At 42.8% G+C, this 22,566-nt stretch overlaps 1 protein-coding gene across 2 annotated transcripts in view; it reads left to right on the top strand.

Annotated features, from left to right (window-relative positions):
* The window catches only part of gnao1a (guanine nucleotide binding protein (G protein), alpha activating activity polypeptide O, a), a 104,937-nt gene that overhangs the window by 58,082 nt on the left and 24,289 nt on the right, over window positions 1-22,566 (top strand). For both annotated transcript variants that reach the window (XM_087842770.1, XM_006795801.2), the window contains exons 4-5: window positions 12,364-12,524; window positions 21,365-21,493. In XM_087842770.1, coding sequence (XP_087698896.1) covers window positions 12,364-12,524; window positions 21,365-21,493 — 290 coding nt within the window. The remainder of the gene's footprint in view (window positions 1-12,363; window positions 12,525-21,364; window positions 21,494-22,566) is intronic.

Raw genomic sequence — 22,566 nt, 5'->3', positions numbered from 1 at the left:
CAGCTGAGGTGGTTTGGGCATCTGATAAGGATGCCTCCTAGGCGCCTCCTGGGTGAGGTGTTCCAGGCATGTCCCACTGGGAGGAGGCCCCGGGGCAGACCCAGGACACGCTGGAGAGATTATATCTCTCGGCTGGCCTGGGAACGCCTTGGTGTTCCCCCGGACGAGCTGGAGGAGGTGGCTGGGGAGAGGGAGGTGTGGGCCTCTTTGCTTAGGCTGCTGCCCCCACGACCCGGCCTCGGATAAAGCAGATGAAGATGGATGGATGGATGGATGGATAGTGGAGTATGGGAGAGACCGATGGAGGCTCGCCTACTGAGAAGTATAGAGTGAGAAATAGTGTCGAAAGCAGCGCTCAGATCGAGGAGAATAAGGATGGAGAGTAAACCGGAGTCAGCTACCATAAGAAGATCTTTGGTTATTTTTATAAGTGCTGTTTCTGTGCTGTGGGACTGGAACTGTTCATACAGATTATTATTAGTTAAATCTGAGTGCAGTTGTGTGGTGACTATCTTCTCAAGATGTTTTGAGAGGAATGGTAGATTCGAAATAGGCCAAAAATTCTCTAAATTATTGGGATCTAGACCAGTTTTTTTCAATGTTGGGGTGATGGCGGCAATTCTGAGGGAAGCAGGAACAGTTCCAGTGGTAAGTGAAGAGCAGATGATGGCAGATATGAGGGGAAGCAGAGAGGGCAGACATGCCTTAACCAAAACTGTAGGAATGGGGTCTCGCTGACACGTAGAAGGTTTTGACTTACAGATGAGATCTGAAATATCAGTAACGGAGGGGAGCTGGAAAGCAGGAAAACAGTGTGATGGGAGATGAATTACACAGGAAGAGCTACATGGAACCTGGGAAACCAGATCTTGGTGTATTTTGTGAATTTTCTCAATGAAAAATAACATTAAAGAATCACAAAAGGAGGACGAGTAAAGATGAGCAGGTGAAGAATCTGGTGACCTGAGAGAAGAGTTGAACAGTGAAAACAGTATCTTGGTTGAGTCATCTTTTGAACAGATAATGGTGGAGTAGTAAGCAGATTTAGTTTGATTAATACACTCCTTATAATACAGAATATGATTATTAAACATTTCCTTGTGGATATTCAGACCAGTTTTCTTATAAAGGCGTTCAAGTCGTCGTCCTTTTGCTTTCAGGAGCCTGAGTTCAGCTGTGAACCAGCTGACTGAGAGAATGATACAGATTTGGTTTGAGTGGGGCAACAGAGTTTAGACTATTGAGACTAGAGTTATAATAGGACACTAAGTCTTATTGAGTAAGCAGGTTATGAAAATGCAAATGACCAGAGAAAGCAAAAGAAATGGTACGAAGGTTCTTGGTTATAGAAAAGGTCATTTTGATATTGAAAGAAAGAAGCAAGTGGTCAGAAATTCGCAGTTCATCAGCTTTGCAGTTGAAAGGAGTCCAGAGCAACAAACTAGGTCCAAAGTTTGGCCCTTAGCATGAGTAGGAAAGTTTATGTGTTTAAAGCCAAAACTATCGAGGTAGGATGAGTCTTTGGTGAGTGGATGATCACTGTTATCCATATGAATATTAAAGTCTCCCAGGAGTATTATATTAGGGGAAACAGTAGTTATGTGAGTCAGGAGATCAACAAAGTCACTTATGAAGACAGAATTAGACTTTGGGGGGGTAAATAACAGCCATGACAGTTGGAACAGGTCCTGAGAGTTGACAGACAGGATTCAAAGGAGCTGTAGACAGGTACAGACAACGGCGTGACTTTCCAGGTCTCGCGATAGATTACCGCGAGACCTCCACCACGGCCGGACTTACGAGGTTGGCAGGTGTAGACAAACCCCGGGGGGGTGGAGTCGTTGAGCGGCGAAAAGTCATTGGGCTGTTGCCACGTCTCGGTCAAACAGAAAAAGTCAAACTTCTGTCAGTCTGCCCCGGGGCAGCTGTGGCTACATGTAGCTGCCTCCACCAGTGTTAATGTGAGAGTGGATGAACAGTGGAACTGTAAAGCGCTTTATAAATGCAATCCATCATTATTATTGTTAAACTTACGATCTGTGAGTAGATCCCGAATTAGACGACCCTTGCTCGTAAGCGAGCGGATGTCAACGAGGCCGAAGTTGACATCGGTGTTGTCAGCCTGTGAAGAGTAAATGTGGGGTATTTGTGTGTGCATGTGAAATGTAACCAAGTAAAAATATCTTGCTGGTCGGGATAACGTCTCGTTTCATTTCTGGAACTGCTGTGACTATAACGCTGCATCGTTTTACTTACTGGACTGTTTTTCTGAAGCTGCACTTTGTTTGAAAGTCGGTCTAAAAAAGTCTGCAAGCTGCTCGACTGGCTGTGAAATGTACAACGAAGAAACAGATCCGACGAGGATGAGAGACATGCCTCTGAAATTAAAATCAGAGAGAACGCGTCAACCCGAGCGGTGGAAACATGCTGCGTCTCAGTTTCCTGCTGTAATGAGATCCTGTTTGCAGGGTTAGTGCTGCAACGTTGTGATCAACAAAAAGTGGAAACATGTGACGATGTGCACAATGCTTTCACTCTGTGTCTACATGCATCTCAGGGTTGAGCACAGCTAGATTGATTTTTCTCCTGCACTCTGGCTGCTATCGACTAAGTGTATCTTAACGATCCACTCGTATAACAGCACATACTGTACGCTGCCTCCTCCCTCAGTGTGTGTGGTGCACTGGGTGTGGTTGCAGGAAGCCCCGTGAGGGTGGCGACGGAAGCTCCACTGGTGCAAACTGTGGACACACACACACACAGCTGTGTATATATATATCTGAGTCAGTGTGTGTGTGTGGGGGGGCTGAACAACAATTAAATATTTCATTGCGTACATTATTGAGTGACTGCTGCAGCGAGCGGCGGGGTGAAAGAGGTGGTGTGTCTGTATTTGACATCTGTATCAGCGCCACGAGTGGAATTACTTTCCTAACAAGTGAAAGATCCCTGATTCAAACCAAGAGGAGACACAAACCTGTCTGAGGAGGGATGAAGGAAAGGACAGGGCGATGCTGATGGAGGAGGGTTGCAACAGAGTGGATGGGAAGGGCAAGAGAGAGACAAGATTGCATTCCCTGGAAATGAGGATGGTCACCATGGCAACTGCAGCTGAGAGTCACATGATGCGGAGGAGTGAAAGAGAGAGAGATGGATAAGAGAGTGCAAAAAAAAAAAGCAGGCAGAGGGCGGGGCTTTTAGCTCTGCTCTGACAAAGGAGGAGAGGGAGGATGGATGGTACGAGGTAGTGGTACGAGTGTGGCCATGTGATTTATTTGTAGTCCGCCAGATTACAATGACGTCACGTGTCTTGTCCAAGAAGAGGAACGATAAAGGTTACTCCGAGAGGGGAGACAAAGAAGGATGAGGAAGATGAAGAGGGAAGTCCAGTCCCAAAATAGAAGGAAGAGACACAGGAGCAGATCATAATCAAAGAATTGTTCCGTCTGAAGTCAAACACAAGCACCCGTGTACGAGTTCAATGACTCATTCTTTATTCGTATATGAGAACTTATTGTTCTGTTTTTTTGTACGTTTCACCTTCATAAGGTTTTGAAATTGCGGTGCTGACTGAGAAATCATATTTTCACCATCGTCGTGGTGTGAACATGTGCACAGCAGGGTTTGTAATTTAAACGCAACGTTATTTTATTCCCATCGGCATCTGTGCATGTTTGAAATAGTTTGTTTCATTTCTGTGTTCACTGCGTTCATGTTTTGGGTTCTTTCTTAAATGTGTTCGATTAAAGCAGAGAGCCGCTAATCTGCACACTTCCATATTCATCAAGTCATATCATCGTAGTATTGCTGAATTCAGTTCAGTTCAATTGTATTTACACAGCGCCAAATCACAACAACAGTCGCCTCAGGGTGCTTTATAATGTACAGTAGACCCTTCAATAATACATACATAGAAAAACCCAACAATCATATGACCCCCTATGAGCAGCACTTTGGCGACAGTGGGAAGGAAAAACTCCCTTTTAACAGGAAGAAACCTCCAGCAGAACCAGGCTCAGGGAGGGGCGGGGCCATCTGCTGTGATTGGTTGGGGTGAGAGAAGGAAGACAGGATAAAGACATGCTGTGGAAGAGAGACAGAGGTTAATAACAGATATGATTCAGTGCAGAGAGGTCTGTTAACACATAGTGAGTGAAGAAGAGATGCATAGTAACAGATCTGTACATAGTGTGGTAAAAGATACATCTACTTTAAGCTGACTTCTTAAGCAGAACACAAACAAGAAGCTCTGCATGGTCAGAAGTTCCCATGTTGCATTTACATGTAAAAATAAAAATGTTATTCTGAGCTTTCTGCAGCAATATTACTTCATCAGGTCAGGAGACTGAAAAACATTTAGTACAACAGCATCTGCTGGGCACGTCATTACTTGGCTATGACGATACTATAGGCAAGTTTGAAATAGGTGGTCATGCAAAGGTACGTGTAATCCCTCAGGACAGAATAATGAGACTTTTTAACTAACGACTGTGCATGAAGTCAGAAACCAAATCATGCAAAGCTGCAGCTCTTATATGCAAAGTTAAACTGAATATTAGGTCACAAAGTGTTCGTGTGTTTGTTGGTGAGGCCAGTTTTAAAATTCACTTTGTGTGCATGTGAATGTTTTCAGTGGTTTTATTACCAACATGCTTTCATACTTTTGTCATTTATGTGGACAAAGTTTGAGCATAAACACGGCGTCATAGGAAAATAAGCATTTCTACTGTGCAAGAAACCAACAGAAAACAAGCCCTGGTACACACACAGACACACACACAGACACACACACACACACAGACACACACAGACACACACACACACACACACGTGCACACACACATGCACACACAGACACACACAGACACACACACACACGTGCACACACACATGCACACACAGACACACACAGACACACACATGCACACAGACACACACGTGCACACACACAGACACACAGACACACACGTGCACACACACATGCACACAGACACACACAGACACACACAGACACACACATGCACACACACGTGCACACACACACATGCACACACACACTCATGCACACACACAGACACACAGACACACACATGCACACAGACACACACAGACACACACAGACACACACATGCACACACACGTGCACACACACACATGCACACACACACACACACTCACACACACGTGCACACACACACACACACTCACACACACGTGCACACACACACACACACTCACACACACGTGCACACACACACAGACACACACACTCATGCACACACACACACACAGACACACTCACACACATACAGAGAAACTGGGACCAGTTGCCTCCATTCACACCGCGGCGCCCAGATGTACACTCTCCTTCTCTCGCTCTCTGTCCATATCAGGCGTGCTGTGACGATGAGAACAGCATCAGCTGGAGCAGAGAGCAGCTCTGTGCTGAAACACGTTCAGGTCAAATGAAATCCTGCTGAGTGGTTCATAGCAGAGGACGACAGAGCTCCAGGTTAACGGTTTAAAGAGCTCGTTCAGCGTGTCACGCTGTCACGGCCGGCCGAAGAGCAGACATGGGTTTAAATGTGGCTCACGGACATCGTTACTGCAACGCTGTGTTTGGGTCAGAGGTCACGGGGAGATGAGTCATAGCTTGCTCCTGTCGTTTTTATTTTCTAAGGCAGATTTGTCATCAAATGTCCAGAGTCACACACACTGAAGATTACACAGTTAGATAATTATTGTAATAATTACATTCAGAATACTTTAATGTAATTAACATTCTCATATCCTGTAAGTCGTGTTTAGGTCCTGTTTCTGAGAGAATCAGACATGAAGGCGTTTATTTTTGCCACCCAGTCACTTAAACTCAGCAGTCATATAAAGACTCGCTGAATCACAGCGGTCCAGTCTGAGCTGTGCTGTTGTCATTTATCATCATCATTGATCCATTGCTACAGCAGTAATCCTGATCACGACTCCAAACAGAGACCATTTGTCTTCCATGTTAGCGTTTCTTTATTGACTCCAAACTTAAATCCTTCTTCTCACTTACAAGGTCTTGAATAATCAGCCCATCTTATCTTAAAGCCCTCGTAGTACCACATCACCTCAGAACGAGCTCCTCCCTCTCAGACCGCGGCTTATTTGTGGCTCTTAGGGTTTTTAAAAGTAGAATAGCAGCGTTCAGCTGTCAGGCTCCTCCCTCTTCTGTGGTCAAGGGAAAGGACAACTGGTGACGGGGTCACGGGGTCACAGGCTCAGTGATGCGTGCAGTAAGGGAAGCCCCGGTGGTCTAATATCACACAGTAGCTACTGTAGGTCAGCACACACAGGACTGAGCAGCTCCAGAGCAGTTAGACAGCCCGTGTTGACCTCTAACCTTTGCTGTAAGCAGATACAGCACATGAAGGTCAGCACTGGACAGAGTAATGAAAGAATGGGCCCGTTTACATACGTGAGACAGATGATCGCATATTATTCATTATTATGTAAAGACATGTTCAGCTGCAGTGGACTGCTGTGCTCAGCCACACATGCATGAAGCTGCTGGTGCAGCAGCAAAAGCACTTTGAGTTGCTCATACATCACGAACGACTGTTACAACGCTGGCGTCCTGTTCAGTCACCACGTGAATTACTTCAGTCTGTAAAGGTTCTGCATGGCTACGAGCTGAATTTGATGCACGTGTGAGTGAAAACACCTGAATTTAAAGATTATCCATATATTATATTTCATATCTTATTATCCTCAGATGGGTTTTTTGCATGTCGTGGAGTTTTGTGCAGGTTCATCGATATCTGGGTCTGTGGTGTAACAGACTCGACGGCCACGTCCTGTTTAAAACTCGTCTTTTAAACAGGACGTGTGTGTGTGGTCAGCGGAGGAAGGAGAAGTGGTGGTTGATGGGTGGGGGAGGGGCTTTCTTCACAGTAATAAACGGCAAAGAGCAGAATAGGTGATGTTGGTCTTGAAATGGACTGATGATAGGTTCATTATTGCACACTTCAGCCATGACATTATGACGCACACATGAACACAGATGGGCGGAGCAGATGTGTGTGGGTTGCACTGGGTGGGTGTACTGATGTAGTAGCAGAGGAGGATTTGGCTGTGGATGAAAGGCCAACAGTAAGTGCTGAACTGTGCTGATTGGCTATTGAATGCTGGGACATGGTAACAAGATTGAGATACAGGCCGTTGGGGGATCACGGTGATGATGATGGCAGCACTGATTGGCTATTCAGTGAGTAGGTGGGGATTCAGAGCAGGTAAAAAGCAACACACACGTGCATTTGGAGTAAAGTGCATAAGAAGCAAGTTCATCAACTGTCATTAACTGGAGAAAAAAGGAGCTAAAATCCCCAAAATATGTGTGTGTGTGTGTGTGTGTGTGTGTGTACACATCCAACAGAGTTCAGAGAGTGTAAAGGTCACGGTGTCCTTCAGTCTGTAGAGTATGATTCATTCCTCGAGTGCGTGTTGTGACTAAGCTGGTTTTTACAGCTCACCGTATTAATACGAGGAATCCGTGTTTGTTGCCTGGAAGAAGCTGAAAGATAAATATGCATGTAACACGGCAACATGTCGAACAGTTAATCTGAATTTTCTGGATACCTGAGAAAATTCAAATCAAGTCCAAAATACATTTTATTGATTATTAGATGTGTTTGGTCTCCGCCCACCACTGTGGTCACTGCCTACTGTGATGCAGAGCGTCTGAGCTTCGATGACAGCTACAAGACTGAAACACAGAGTGAGCGTCAGGCAAAACATTATGAATGAACTGCTGAGCATTTTAAGCTCATGTTTATGTAAAAACACTGAAGCTAACAGACGCAGGAACTTTATTTTCCATCCCTGCCTGCTGGCTTCTGGCTAAGAGGATAGAGTAGAAGCAAAGCATCGCTGCAACTAAGCTACATCATCAAGGTTTAGGGTTAATAACATCACACGCACCTGAGTATGTCTTTGTGTTTAAGCACATCATATTTCCTCAAAGCATGCAGATACAACAAACCAGTACAAATCTGCAGAGTAGAAACACGCTTGTCATGTGTACGCGCTGTGGTGCAGAGACTGAGACTAGAGCAGGTCGTGTCCATGTCATGAAGGTGAGAAGAAGAGTTTATTAACCCTTTAAAACCGCACAACTATTTTTAAATCCCGGTAGCTCTGCAACCACGTGAGCTAGCGCAATAATTGTTTTTGCATATGAAACCGGAGGAGTTGTACTTACATCTTATGCCATCAGCTTGTCCTCGGTCACAGTTTCCTTCCACTTATAACTTTGCAAAAACTGCATAAAAAGCACTTGCAGCAACAAAAACATAATATTCCAGAAACACGCTTTGCCGATCCGATCAGCTGTTCATAACACTTCCTACGTTGGATTAGACGTCAGCGCGAACTTTTGCATGTCCGCCATGACCTGCCCGAAACCGGAAGTGACGTCATTTTCGCGGAAATGTAGTTTTTTTACCATCAGGGCCTCATGAGCCTATACTGGTGTTTTTAAAAGTTATCTTTGACTTTATGACTTTCTGTGTGGTTTCTGGGATGCTTAGGACTCATATTGCACTGCTGGAAATAGTTTATTTTGATGCATATGCTGCTTTTTTGCAAATTTGCATCATAATATTTATTTTCATTTTTCCTGCAGTGTATAAAAATTGGTGTATTTCAAAAATAAAACTATGAAGACTCTCAAAATAAATTTCCTGTGGTGGGAAACTATTTTGTGCAACTTTTTTGTATTTACAGTTTTGAGGGATAAGCCTCTTAAATTTCTCTAACTAGAAATATATGTTAAAAAAACAAAAACGATTTTCAATTTTTTTGTAGTTTATTGCACTTTTTGAAATTTATGTAATTACTATGCACTTAATGCAGATATATTATTAAAATTTAGGCTGTAATGGTTGTATTGATGTATAGCAACTTGAAATGCTCCCAAAAATGGCTCCACAGCATGTAAACATATAATATAAGCTCTGGCGGACTTGGTTCTATGGTAGGTCTTAAAGGGTTAAAGAAAAGCTTGAAGGAGAGAAGAGCTGCCACACAGTGAAACTGAAGTGAGGCTGCTGTTACCTACGGTACACAAACAGCTGCCAGAGCGTTCACACAGTTCAATGAGTGACTTTTGCAGCCTGATAAATCTGACTGATTTACAAAGTTGTAGTTGGACCCAACATGTGACCACCCGTCTGTAACTGGTCAGCACGTTCACTCTGTTGTTTTGTGAGGCTGTTAAAATAGTATTAAACACATCTCCTGTTTTACTTTCTGACTAAACGGTGAAAACACAGCAGATCCATCATTACACAATCTGCCTCAGCTGGTAGGCTCTCTGACCACAACCACACCTTTCAAATTGAGCCACCGTGGGCCGAGGTCGTCTCACGTTTAGTCAGCACGGCGGTTTGATGGACAGCTCTCATAAAAGTCCACATGAACCTTATGTTAATGGTTAAAGACGTTGTAGATCTAAAAGTGTACGTCCAGGTCAGTGTGATCTTAAGATTTGTTTATTTTTAAAGAGTCAGTGAGAGATTACAGTGACGAGAGACAAAAACAGAAAAAGAAGAGAGTGTAAGAAAGGAAATCAGTCAGATCAGAAGAATGTAGGATTCAAGTATTAAGGAGGAGGAAATGTCCCTTCCTTCGTCTGTATCTGTTTAATTTGGAAAGTGTTAACTTCACTCTGAAACCTGAACTCGTCCAGTAAAGTGCGTCTGTTTTCAGGCTGCACTAGAGACCTGTGTGACCATCAGTGGAATATCCATGAGTTTGATTCATGTCTGCACTCAGATGATCGTGTCTCATGTTTCCAGGTGTTGTGATGTGTTGGTCACATCTGTCTGAGTCTGGAGAAGAACGGCTTTAAAAACTGGTGACGTAACGTTCCAGCGATCGAACGATGCTTGTAGATGAAGCGATAACTCGGATACTCAGCTCATATTTTATTTTTCCTTGTTGAACGTTTGATTTTCCTCACTGTGGGGACAGAGACTCGTAGATATCACAGAATATACGTTTGTATCTAAAGCTGACGCAGAGATCACCGAGCCACGGCGATTTTGATTAACTCAGCTCTGTTTTTGATGAATATGTTGCCACTTTTACTGTTGCATCACCAGCTCAAGAACAATGAGCCTGTTTAGAGCTTTCTAGAAGCGATGACATCATGCTGTAGGTATGGCGAGTGAGGATTTCAACAAAATACCAAATGCTCTGCAAAATGTAACAAAGTGCAGCAAATGAAACGTGACGTAACAGATCAGAGCTCAGTTTATCTGAACAAAGTCTGCGCACATCAAATATTTCAATTTCATTCATTTGCATTTCATCTTTAACCTTCATCATCATTCAGCAAACATGAATTTATCACCCAATCAGGTTATTGTTTAGGACAGCAATGCGTGTGTGCGCGTGCGTGTGTGCGTTCATTACAGCAGTCACTCTGGTACAATTACACGCTGCACACTGGCTTGTTTTGCTGATAAAGGAGTCCAAAGGTCAGGGCTTGGGCGTCCTTGCACAACGATCATGTAAGTGCAGAGAAAAGAAATCAATAATGAAAGAGCGAAGGCCGGGAGGGGGCTGGGATCAAACGCCGTGGATCTCCGAGCTGCTTTACTCTGAAGCTGAAGTAAAGTTTGGGTATAACCCAAAGCTAGGAGCGCGGCGCTGACATTTGTAATCACATGCCCCAAACAGCGACTCCTCTTCAGCTGTATCAGTTACCAGGAGCTGATGTCCAGGAGGCAGCCAGTGCAGATCAGCTGGCTCTGCCCCTGAAGGAAGCAGATCACAGCTGCACGACAACAACCGCCTCTTTGGGCCTCTGCAGCTAAAAACAAACAGGCTAAAAAAGCTCCGTCCCTCCCAGCTGCTCTGAAATGTTGAAAGAGGTCTTTTTTGTTCGTATTTGCTGTTATTAGCCAATAAAGTCCAAATGTCTGAAGTCGACTGTCTGTATGTTATTGCAGCTTTGTGCTAATCTGGTTTTTACATCACTTCCTGTGGAAACATTGCACCAAGAGAAGAAATGGCTGTCACTCTGTTTTGTCTTCCTTCTTGTCAAATTCTTGACATTTTTTTATTTCTGCTTGCCCTCTAATTAATCAAAGGAGCTTGCAAAGAAAAGCGTCTGGACTTCTTTAAGTTACTTGAAGACGTTTCACCTTCATCCGAGAAGCTTCTTCAGTTCTAAGGTCAAATGTTGGGGAGTCCCAGATATAAACCCAGTGGGAGTTTCCCCCCACAGAGGGACAAAAGGACCCCCTGATGATCCTCTAATCGCCTGAGCCAAGGTGTGGAACTGGGTGTGGGTCCCAATCAGCCAGAGTTTCAGGTGAGCTCATTGTGAAACCTGGCCCCACCTTATCATGTGAATTCCTGAGGTCAGATGTCCCAGGATGTGAGTGGGCGTTAAGGCGTCTGGGAGGGAACTCAAACTGGATTATAGATGTCAGACAGTTGGTGTCGTAAACCACCGCCTCTGTTCAAAGATGGTCGCTCACAGTGGACATAGATGCTTCTTTCACTCCTCTGTCAAACCATCTGTCCTCTCTGTCCAAAATGTGAACATTGGCATCCTCGAAAGAGTGACCTTTGACCTTTAGATGCAGATGGACAGCTGAGTCTTGTCCTGTGGAGGTGGCTCTTCTGTGTTGTGCCATGCGCTTGTGAAGTGGCTGTTTGGTCTCTCTGATGTAGATCGGTTGGTTTACGACACCAACTGTCTGACATCTATAATCCAGTTTTGAGTTCCCTCCCAGACGCCTTAACGCCCACTCACACCCTGGGCCATCTGACCTCAGGACATCGCATGATAAGGTGGGGCCAGGTTTCACAATGAGCTCACCTGAAACTCTGGCTGATTGGGACCCACACCCAGTTTCACACCTTGGCTCAGGCGATTAGAGGATCATCAGGGGGTCCTTTTGTCCCTCTGTGGGGGGAAACTCCCACCAGGTTTATATCTGGGACTCTCCACCATTTGACCTTAGAACTGAAGAAGCTTCTCAGATGAAGGTGAAACGTCTTCAAGCAACTTAAAGAAGTCCAGACGCTTTTCTTTGCAGCTCCTTTGACTACGATGACCTGGATGACTGAGAACCTTCACTCTAATGCTAATATTGGACACACACGTGTTACACGTGCACACATTTCGTGTTACGTCTGAAACATTTACATTCTAAATATTTCTCACAAAGATGGTTTGATTACATTGTTTGTGCTACACTGTTGCACTCCAGCGTCTCATAATCAGTATGATGCTCTTCTGATGCCACAGCCTCTTCACTCCCCTACAGCGCTAACCTGGAGCTGCCTCCCTGCTGTGTTTTCTTTCAGGCGGATGCTAAGATGGTGTGCGATGTGGTCAGTCGTATGGAGGACACGGAGCCTTACTCTGCTGAGCTGCTCTCCGCCATGATGCGTCTGTGGTCTGACTCGGGCATCCAGGAGTGCTTCAGTCGCGCCCGAGAGTACCAGCTCAACGATTCAGCACAGTAGTACGTCCGTGTGCTTATTTCTGCGTGTTTTTGTTGTGAGGCTGGAAACATTACCAATATCAGTACTGAATCCATTATAACAAGAGTTATCCAAAAGTTAGCTTAATGAGATCGCTTTGTGAATGAAGACTGTGCAGCAATCACTGACTGTTTAACAGACGTCACTCGATGACTGCACTCGTTGGCTGTAGTTCTTTAGTTTTCGATGTCTATCTACAAATACTTGCTAACTATGAGCCACAGACGGGAAAACAAGACATTCGAATGTTGTTTCAAAGGACACAAATTTGGCTCCATTTCCGGTTTGTGTCGCATTTTTCAGCGACATCTCGGAAAAGAGCAGCTGGCCTGTGTTTAACAGACTAAAGAACAGCTTCTTCCTGTCAGAACTCTTAATGCAAACTAAGAGTGTGTAAAGACTTCCCCAACACGTCCACCCTGACACTGCTGTTGATCATCTATGTGCAATATCTCAGTCTTTCCATGTTCTGTGCAATATTTTTGGCTCATGTGCAATTATTTTGGTCCCAGTCTGTTTCAATGTTTCCTACACATACACCATGTATATAGTTCCACTCACATATACATATACACTGTTTTTTATTTTATTCTATTTATTTAATTATTTATTTATTTTCCGCCTTTGTTGTATATTGGTTTCTCTTCTTCTTACTTTAGCACCTTTGTGGTTCAGCTACCCAATTTCGCTGTGCAAGAAACTGCACAATGACAATAAAAAGCTCTAAGTCTCTCTAAGTTTGCAGATAGCATCGTCACTTCCTTTCAAAACAAACAAAATTAGCAGTGTGCTAGCAGCCAAAGCAATCACGAGGAGGTTTTGCCAACTTTGGGGAACTGTGTGGTGTGTAGGTCAGTGCGACTTGGACCTCGTTTGCTTCATCTTACATTAAAATCTTTATTTAATTCCAGACATCTTTGAAGGATTACAAACACATCCAACACGGCCGACAAGTTAATGTTGCCGTCAACTGTCTGCACAGCCTCAGCACCTGGGACGTTTCCGGCTAATGCTAATAGCTTATAGCTAGCTTGAGCTTGGTTAACAACCTGAGAAGCGTGCTGCCTGCAGTTGACCGCTGAACACAAGTTGCTGCGTAACTTTGGACTAAAGCAAATCGCTTCAAACTTTAAGCAACAGACAGTAGAGGTGGGAATCACCACACATCCCACGATACGATATTATCACAATACTTAACGCACGATACGATATTATTGCAATTTTTAAAAATATTTTGCGATATTCAGATTCTGTACATAAAGGTAAACTTTATCAATATTCATTTTCTCTAATATCAAAGTCTCACACTCAGTCTTTCTCTCATTTCAGTTTGATTGTTGACAAACTGAACGGTTTGTATTACAGTCTAGTCCAACTTAACTGAATCAACCATCTGGTACAATTATAGCTATTCTGAACTATGCAGTTTATGAAAACTATGCAGCCCCTTCAGCAACTGAAGAATTTGAAAGTAAATGAAAACAAAATATAATTTTACATTAAATAAAAAAGTTTTAAACTTAATTAAAATCAAACATGTCTTAAATTAAAATAAGTAAACTGTCATGTTTATTAAACACATTTGGACAGTGAAGGAATGTCAGGATTCTTGCTCAGAAAAAGGATCAACATGCTCTGAAGTCAGAGCACAAAAACCTTTTTGTAACAAAGTATCGATTTCTGCTGTCCCTGTATCCATACATTATTAGAAACAAAATATCACCATGCTACACAGTATCCATTTTTCCCCCACCCCTAACAGACAGTAAACTTTAGCATTTTGTGAATTTCGAGGAAAAAACTAGAAATCCCGTTCGATAAGACTGTCGGCTCAGTAGGGGAACCCTGAGTTTAAGCATCCCTTTGGTGGCTGTAGACACAAAGTGTTTGTAGTGACACCCACAGATGCACCAAATCATCACAACAAATATATTTGTCTTTGTGTTTGCGTCAGCAGATCCCTGATTTACTGAGACCAGATCAATACATGAGTCATTAGTAGCTGCTACACCGCTTTAAACACAACACGTGAACTTAAACACATACGCACTACTGTTTATTCGTGCAATCATACCCCGCTTATTACAGTCAATCGCCATTACTGGGTCTATCTAATGCTGAGTGCATGTGTAGGTAGGAAGAGAGAGAGCGAGTGGGTGGGGTAGAGAGGAAGAAGAAGCAGTCGTTTCCCTCAAGTGCCGTGTTTGTCGTTTAATTGTGCTTCTTACATCCAGTAAAATTACAGCACGACATAAAAAAAAAAGATCGTGGCAGAGGACTCAGTGAAAGTTACACGGATGTTATCATTTAAAGATACAACTGCGAGAGGAAAGGTAACAAAAGGTCATGTAAAGGACACGAGGCACGGCGAGAGAGCGAGAGAAATGAGGAGGCAAAGTGAAGGATCACAAACATACTCCTATCAGCATTTACCCTAACTTAAGTAACATCCAGTGTGTGTGTGTGTGTGTGTGTGTGTGTGTGTGTGTGTGTGTGTGTGTGTGGTTTGTCTGTGCTAAATGTCACGTTAAAGATTGATGCACTCTGCCTATTATGTTGTGGCCTGTGGAGCAGAACAGAGCAACCAGCCTATGAACTGATAGGACACATATCACATGATCAGACCACACTAGGTTCAACCTGTGTGTGTGTGTGTGTGTGTGTGTGTGTGTGTGTGTGTGTGTGTGTGTGTGTCTTTATTGAAGACCCTTAACAGAAGATAAATTTGATGTTATTTGTCATGTGGGGGATGTTATAAAACTGTCCAAAGTTGGCAGTTATTAGTAATATTAATAGTACTTTTTTGTGTGTTGGTACTCATGAGTGCATCTAATGTCTTTTTATTGCATAGAAAGCAGAGGGTCTATTGTGAGAGGAGTCCTGCCTGAAGCACCTCTCTGTCCGTCTCTGTGCAAATACCCTGCATGGGCTGACCTATTTAGCACAATGCACATACACTCTGACTGTGATTTACATCCACTGCCTTTATGACACAGTCAGTCATTGAAAACGTGAACATCAGTCTTGCACATATGAAATTACATACAAAGACCAGATGCTGTAAGTATTGGCTGAGTTCATCAGGCTAAAAAGACTTGAATACAGAGCTCGTGCATAATGCACAGCTGTTACAAACACTCATCGATGTTGGATAAACGTTACAGTTAAATGTCACAGTCTCTGTATATTGATTCTGCAGCTGCATTACATTTGACTATTTAGCCCCTCTGTACATGTTATTGGGTCATAATGAAAAGCTGCTTTATCCACGTTGATCATTTATGAGAGCCCTGCTATACACAGATGCTGGTTTGTCCACTGCAGTGTATGTGTGTGTGTGTGTGCGCGTGTGTGTATGTGTGTGTGAGCGTGTGTGTGTGTGTGCGTGTGTGTGTGTGTGCGTGTGTGTGTGTGTGCGTGTGTGTGTGTGTGCGTGTGCGTGTGTGTGTGTGTGTATGTGTGTGCGTGTGTGTGTGTGCGTGTGCGTGTGTGTGTGTGTCTGTGCGTGTGAGTGTGTGTGTGTGAGCGTGTGTGTGCGTCTGTGTGTGTGTGTGTGTGTGTGTGTGTGTGTGTATGTGTGTGTGTGTGTGTGTGTGTATGTGTGTGTGTGTGTGTGTGTGTGTGAGTGTGTGTGTGTGTGTGTGTGTGTGTGTGTGATTTCCTGGTCTCATTAAGTAATAACAGGGTTTTTCCTCTGAGCACTTTTATGTTGTGTTTCATGGGTTTGCATCACGTCGCTGCTGCTTCTGTAGAAAACTGCTGGTTTCAAATCTGTGTCAGGACGTCGCAGTAGGGGACGTCTAACCAACTACAGGCTGGTTCCTTAGCAACAGCTGTGGGTTAAGACGGTTAAGCCAACCCCTCTCTTGCCATAAAAAAACACAATGCTGCATGGAGATGGTAAATTCTGTGTTACAGTGGTAATAACACATTTTATTTAGTTTATACTTGAAGATAGAGTATACGGGTGTACTGCATGTATTGTGATGTTTATACAATAAATCGTTGCTTTCATGTAAACATGAGAAGCTTTTGTGTTACCGTAAGTATAGAGCTGACAGGCTGCTTATGCCTCTCCTTGATGGATTGTGTTTCTGTAGTGAGCCGCTGCACTAGTAAATGGCTCACGTAGAGTCACTGCACTTGAGTTTATACAGCAGGGATCGATACAGCTGTACTCCATATATCTGGCTCTCTCGTACTCTCTGTGTAAGATCTCCCTGTCGGGCCGGTTTCCTGTTATTGTGGTCGGCTATTACTCCAAAAACAATTTAGAGATGCAGCTCTTCCATGGCACTTTATCGCGGTTTTAGTTAATTAGTGTTCAGTGTTATAGCTTTGTTAACAATACTGCGGGCTGTTGTACTCACAGAGGTTTATTCGTCCATTTTCATGGACATAACTAGCCCAGTTTAGAGTTTTCCCAACTTTAATCACATTTGGAATGACAGCAAACATGAAAGAGATAATTATTGAAATCCCATTTTACGTAAGAACCGTGATTGGATTCTCGCCATTTTCAGAAACAGATGAGGTATATATCAGAATAAAACGTCTAGCTGTAGAATACACATCAAATCATAACCAGTGGGGAATATCGAGCACAGCTGGAAATCTATCCACATTACCTACACTGTAAAAAAAATTGTAATATAAAAGTATTTTACAGTTTTGTACTGTTCTTCTAGAATATCATTAAATTTACATAAATAAACTGTGATTTTACATTTCAAATGTAAATTAACGTAAAATCACTGTAAATGTAATAAAACTTAATTTTCATGATTATTAAATGTATCTGTCTGTACATGTGCATATTTAGATTGTTAAAATAATTCACAAATGCATCATAATTTCACAAATATCTGTCCGTTATTTGAAAGATTGAACTGTTAAATTCAAATGTAATGCTATGGAAAAATATATAAAATGATTCGTATAAACTTTTTCACATCAAATAATCATTATTATTATTATTATTGCTATTTAGGGCGATCGTGGCTCAAGAGTTGGCAGTTCGCCTTGTAATCAGAAGGTTGCCGGTTTGAGCCCCGGGTCGGACACTCGGTCGTTGTGTCCTTGGGCGAGACACTTCACCTACTGGTGATGTCAGAGGGGAATTATAAAGTGGAATTATAAAGCGCTTTGAGGGTCTCATAAAGCGCTTTATGAATGCAATCCATTGTTATTATTTAAACCTATTGTTAACTGTATATTTCTGTACATTTAAGTATTATTATTCATATTGCTGCATTCATTGACCTTGTTTATAGGTAATTTCATTGTTTAATCATGTAAAATTGTTCCTAATTTAATGTTTGAAAGCACTTGAAAAAGGCAAAAGCCCATGTAAAATTAGGGCAACAAACTGTATTGTCATTACTGAAAATAACCGTATTTTCATGGGAAAGTTATTTTCTGTGATTTTATGGTATTATTTTGGCGCCCAGCTGCCGTAATATTACTGTTTTTTTATGATTTTTTTACAGTGTAGTTTTCCAGCCTGGACTGGAACATAAGGTAGAAATCAGCTCGATTGCCGAGCAGTTAGCCGTTAGCCGTTAGCCGTTAGCAGTTAGCAGTTAGCGATCAGCCTGAACGTGTCAGAGATCATTGTTCCTTGGCACAGCACTAATTAAGTTAACCACTGTTGTAATTATTAAACACTTTACTGCAAATTTAATAAACAATGACCCCCCTTAGTAAAATATAACTCTATAGAAGCCTACGCCTCCAAACATCTGCTGGGCTTATCATGTCTGGTTTGCTAGATTAGCTAGCTACCCAGCTACACATTAGTTAGTAGCCAAAGCCCAATGACGTGGCAGATCAGCATCAAGTCTGTTGAAAGTTGCTTTTGGGTCGAGCATTGTTTTAGTGATAAGCCATAATGTTGTATGTACTCCTGAGGTCGTGTTCATTGACTAGCGTACCAAGAAGTATGTCCGCTAAAAAACAGCCTAACACAGGTTACAAAAAGTCATCTCTGAAGGTGATATGTAGTTGACACTACTGTGTGTTTGAGACCTTTGTGGGACTGCAGCTCTGTACATTATATAATGGCATTTGTGTTAGTGTGAGTTTGTGTGAAAAGGTGTTTCTGTGAAGCCTAACAGCAGAATGGAAACAGCAAACAGGAGGAGCGGACGTGTTCTTGTTAGAGACCTCCTGAAGGTCACGAATGGCAAATAACCTAACCCCAACCCTAACCCTTCTTTCTTAGTAAACCTTCTAAGCTTCTCACAGTTCTTTGGGCTCATTATTAACATTTCCCACGTGCCAGGTTTTGGAAATCTGCTGTTTCTTTGCAAAATGTTTGTGACTTTTCAGTCTGAAATACCGAGTGGTTCACACAAATTGCATGAACCACTCGGCATAATTGATCTGCTTTGGATTGCTTTGTAATGAAGTGCTCTGGTTTGTTTGACTGACTGCCTTGTAATCTAATTAGCATCCTTTCATTTTGTGAATTGAAACATGCTTTAACACCAAGTCACTAATCCAGTCAACGGATGCTGTGTAGAAACATGGCGCGCACATCTTCGGGATGCGGTGCTTGTTTGTTTTCAGTTTCAGAAATAAATCGAGGCTCAGCTGTTCACACTTTGCTCAGGATAAAAATATGCAGTCTTCTTGTGTCCTCCTTACAGCTTTCACATTATAATCACAATATAATTCAGATTCTCTGTAATCAGTTGTTCTTATCGCTGAAGTGACAGCGTACCATCCATTTCTTTTTCTCGTCATCTCTCCAGCTTTTGTCTTTTAAAAGTAACTAATGATCCTCCTAACTCTGAAACAACACTTTGAACAGTTTCTAGATTAAAGATATGCATCTGTGGCACCAAGGCTTTGGGCTAGTCACCTATTACAGTTACATTCAGATGACTCTGTGGACGTTAAACTTGGTTTTCAGTTGATACTTTTACTGATTTTAATTTATTATGCATCTTTTTTATGGCTTTTAATTTTCTTATTTATTTTACTTTATTTGTGTCCAGCACTTTGTGACCACTCGTCTATTCAATTCAATTCAATTCAATTTTATTTATATAGCTCCAAATCACAACAAAAGTCACCTCAAGGCGCTTCATAGATACAGAGAAAAACCCAACAATCATATGACCCCCTATGAGCAGCACTTTGGTGACAGTGGGAAGGAAAAACTCCCTTTTAACAGGAAGAAACCTCCAACAGAACCAGGCTCAGGGAGGGGCGGGGCCATCTGCTGTGATTGGTTGGGGTGAGAGAAGGAAGACAGGATAAAGACATGCTGTGGAAGAGAGACAGAGATTAATAACAGATATGATTCAATGCAGAGCGGTCTGTTAATACATAGTGAGTGAGAAAGGTGACTGGAAAGGAAAAACTCAATGCATCATGGGAATCCCCGGCAGCCTACATCTATTGCAGCATAACTAAGGGAGGATTCAGGGTCACCTGGTCCAGCCCTAACTATATGCTTTAGCAAAAAGGAAAGTTTGAAGCCTAATCTTAAAAGTAGAGATAGTGTCTGTCTCCTGAATCCAAACTGGAAGCTGGTTCCACAGAAGAGGGGCCTGAAAACTGAAGGCTCTGCCTCCCATTCTACTTTTAAATACTCTAGGAACAACAAGTAGGCCTGCAGAGCGGGAGCGAAGTGCTCTAATAGGGTGATATGGTACTACAAGGTCATTAAGATAAGATGGGGCCTGATTATTTAAGACCTTGTATGTGAGGAGCAGGATTTTGAATTCTGGATTTAACAGGAAGCCAAAACAGGAGAAATCTGCTCTCTCTTTCTAGTCCCTGTCAGGACTCTTGCTGCAGCATTTTGGATTAACTGAAGGCTTTTCAGGGAGTTTTTTGGACTTCCTGATAATAATGAATTGCAGTCGTCCAGCCTGGAAGTAATAAATGCATGAACTAGTTTTTCAGCGTCATATGGAAGGTGCTTCATGAACACTTTTATAACCTTTGTAAATGTTAGTTACTGTCTGTGTCCTTCGCCCCGATGGTGAGATTGATCTTAATTTGAAGAAGGGAATAAATAAGAAAGGAAAAAATGAGGGATTAAACCTTCCGAGGTGCACATTAGCTGGAACCAGAGCAGTATCCAGGTGTTAAAGAGCCTAACAATCACAAAGTGACTCTAACATAACTGTAGCTCTTCCTTCTGTCGCCCTTAGCTGTGTGTTACAGTAGATAGTGTGAGAGCTCGAGTGACTGAGAGAACGATTCTCTGGATTCTGCTGTTCACGATTATTTGATTTATACGTGCACATTAAAAAATAAAGGCCCTCTTCCCGGGATATTCCATTACATAAGCGAATCCTCCCCTTCCTCACGTGTTACCAAGTGGCTGCTCCATGTGGTAACTTTGTATTTCAGACCGACGTTATTCCTCTAATGTGTAGCAGCGAGAAGTTTGCTGTTATCCAGTAAACCAAAATTTAATCAACGTTTCTGAGCCACTAAAATAGATCAGACATTGAACCATGTGACACATTGCTGTTGCTACAGTGCTGATTTGAGGCTCACGTCCCATAGAAGGAGCAGGGAAAGAACAGGAACACCTGGAATTAGCTCAGATATTTACAGATCTACAGTGGTGGGTGTCAGATTGTCTCATTATGCAACACAAATTCACGTTGAAAGTAGGCCATAGCACCACAAATCCAATGCAGTCAGCAACATTGAGCCACTTACATGAGCTCCTGGTGGATGTAAAGGACACTTCAGGGAAATTGGTGAGAACAATGGCTCGCTGATGTTTTTGGACCTCATGGTATTTTCCTGCAGTTGTTGTGTCAGATTCTGAGTTTTGTGTGTCTGTGTGCAGCTATCTAGACAGCCTAGATCGAATCGGTGCGGCGGACTACCAGCCCACAGAGCAGGACATCCTGAGGACCCGAGTGAAGACCACAGGCATCGTCGAGACACACTTTACCTTCAAAAACCTTCATTTCAGGTCAGTATCCAAAGCGTTTGCCGCCCCGATGTGTGCGCTCTTACTGCTCCTCTATCCAAGCATACAGTAGGAACTCCAGCCTGTAATTAATGAGATTAAATGCTTTAAACAAGTGTCTATATTTATGATTCCCTTCCTTTTAAATGAGCTCTGATTCAATTAGAACAAGGAGCCGTGGGAACGATGACAGAGAGGAGAGGCATTATGGGAAAGAGAAGGGGCGAGTCCTGTTCTGGCGTCTAATCTAATCACTCATTTCCCGCCCTACTTCTGTGGATGTGTGCAGGTATAAGCACACATTCATGTCCTAACTGAAGACGTGGAGCATAGACAATTATTTTTCTGGATGGATGCACGTCACGTTTGGCAGCTAATGCTTCTTCTGCTCGGGTTCGTTCTGCTGAGCGATGCTTCCCTTTGTCACTCTCACTGCTGTGTAGGAGTTGTGCTGGGTGTGCTTTGTTGAAGAAGCCTAAATATTGTCAGCTCAGTTGCTATTACTAGCAGTCAGGCAGTGTGTGGGAGGCTACAGTGTTCCTCTCCTGGGTGTAGCCCATGAACCTACCTACCATTATACCGTCACAGCCTTGGCTGACTTCATCTCACTGTGGATTAAGTCCTTTAGGGTGGTTGTTATGTTCTTTTCTAAAATTGCACATCTGAATCTGGTCGTTTGCAACATCAGCTGACTCACTTTCAGTGCAGCACACTCCTGTTTTTTGGTTAGTGTGTGTTTTTGTTAGGGATGGGTATCGTTTAGGTTTTATCTGATACCGGTGCCAAACCGGTACTTTTGAAACGGTGCCGGAGCTTAAACGGCCCAAAAACCTCTCATGTTCAGCTGTTTTTTTTTGTAAAAAGATAACAATGTTAGCCTTTTCTGCAGCTATGGGGCATATATGGTATCACTCTTGGCTGGAAGCAGCTTAAACAATGGAAAAAACACAAACTTTGTCCAAAAACCTCTCATGTTTAACTATTTTCCACTTTTTCTTTGGTCATTTTAGCCTTTTTGTCCAGGGTGAAGGGAGTATCTGCCATCAAACAAGAAGACAGCCGCATGTAGCTATGAT

Source organism: Neolamprologus brichardi, chromosome 7, assembly GCF_056152115.1.
Source record: "Neolamprologus brichardi isolate AB-2024 chromosome 7, ASM5615211v1, whole genome shotgun sequence".
NCBI lineage: Eukaryota > Metazoa > Chordata > Actinopteri > Cichliformes > Cichlidae > Neolamprologus > Neolamprologus brichardi.
The sequence above is the reverse complement of the archived record's forward strand: the minus strand, read 5'-3'. Positions and strand labels throughout refer to the sequence as shown.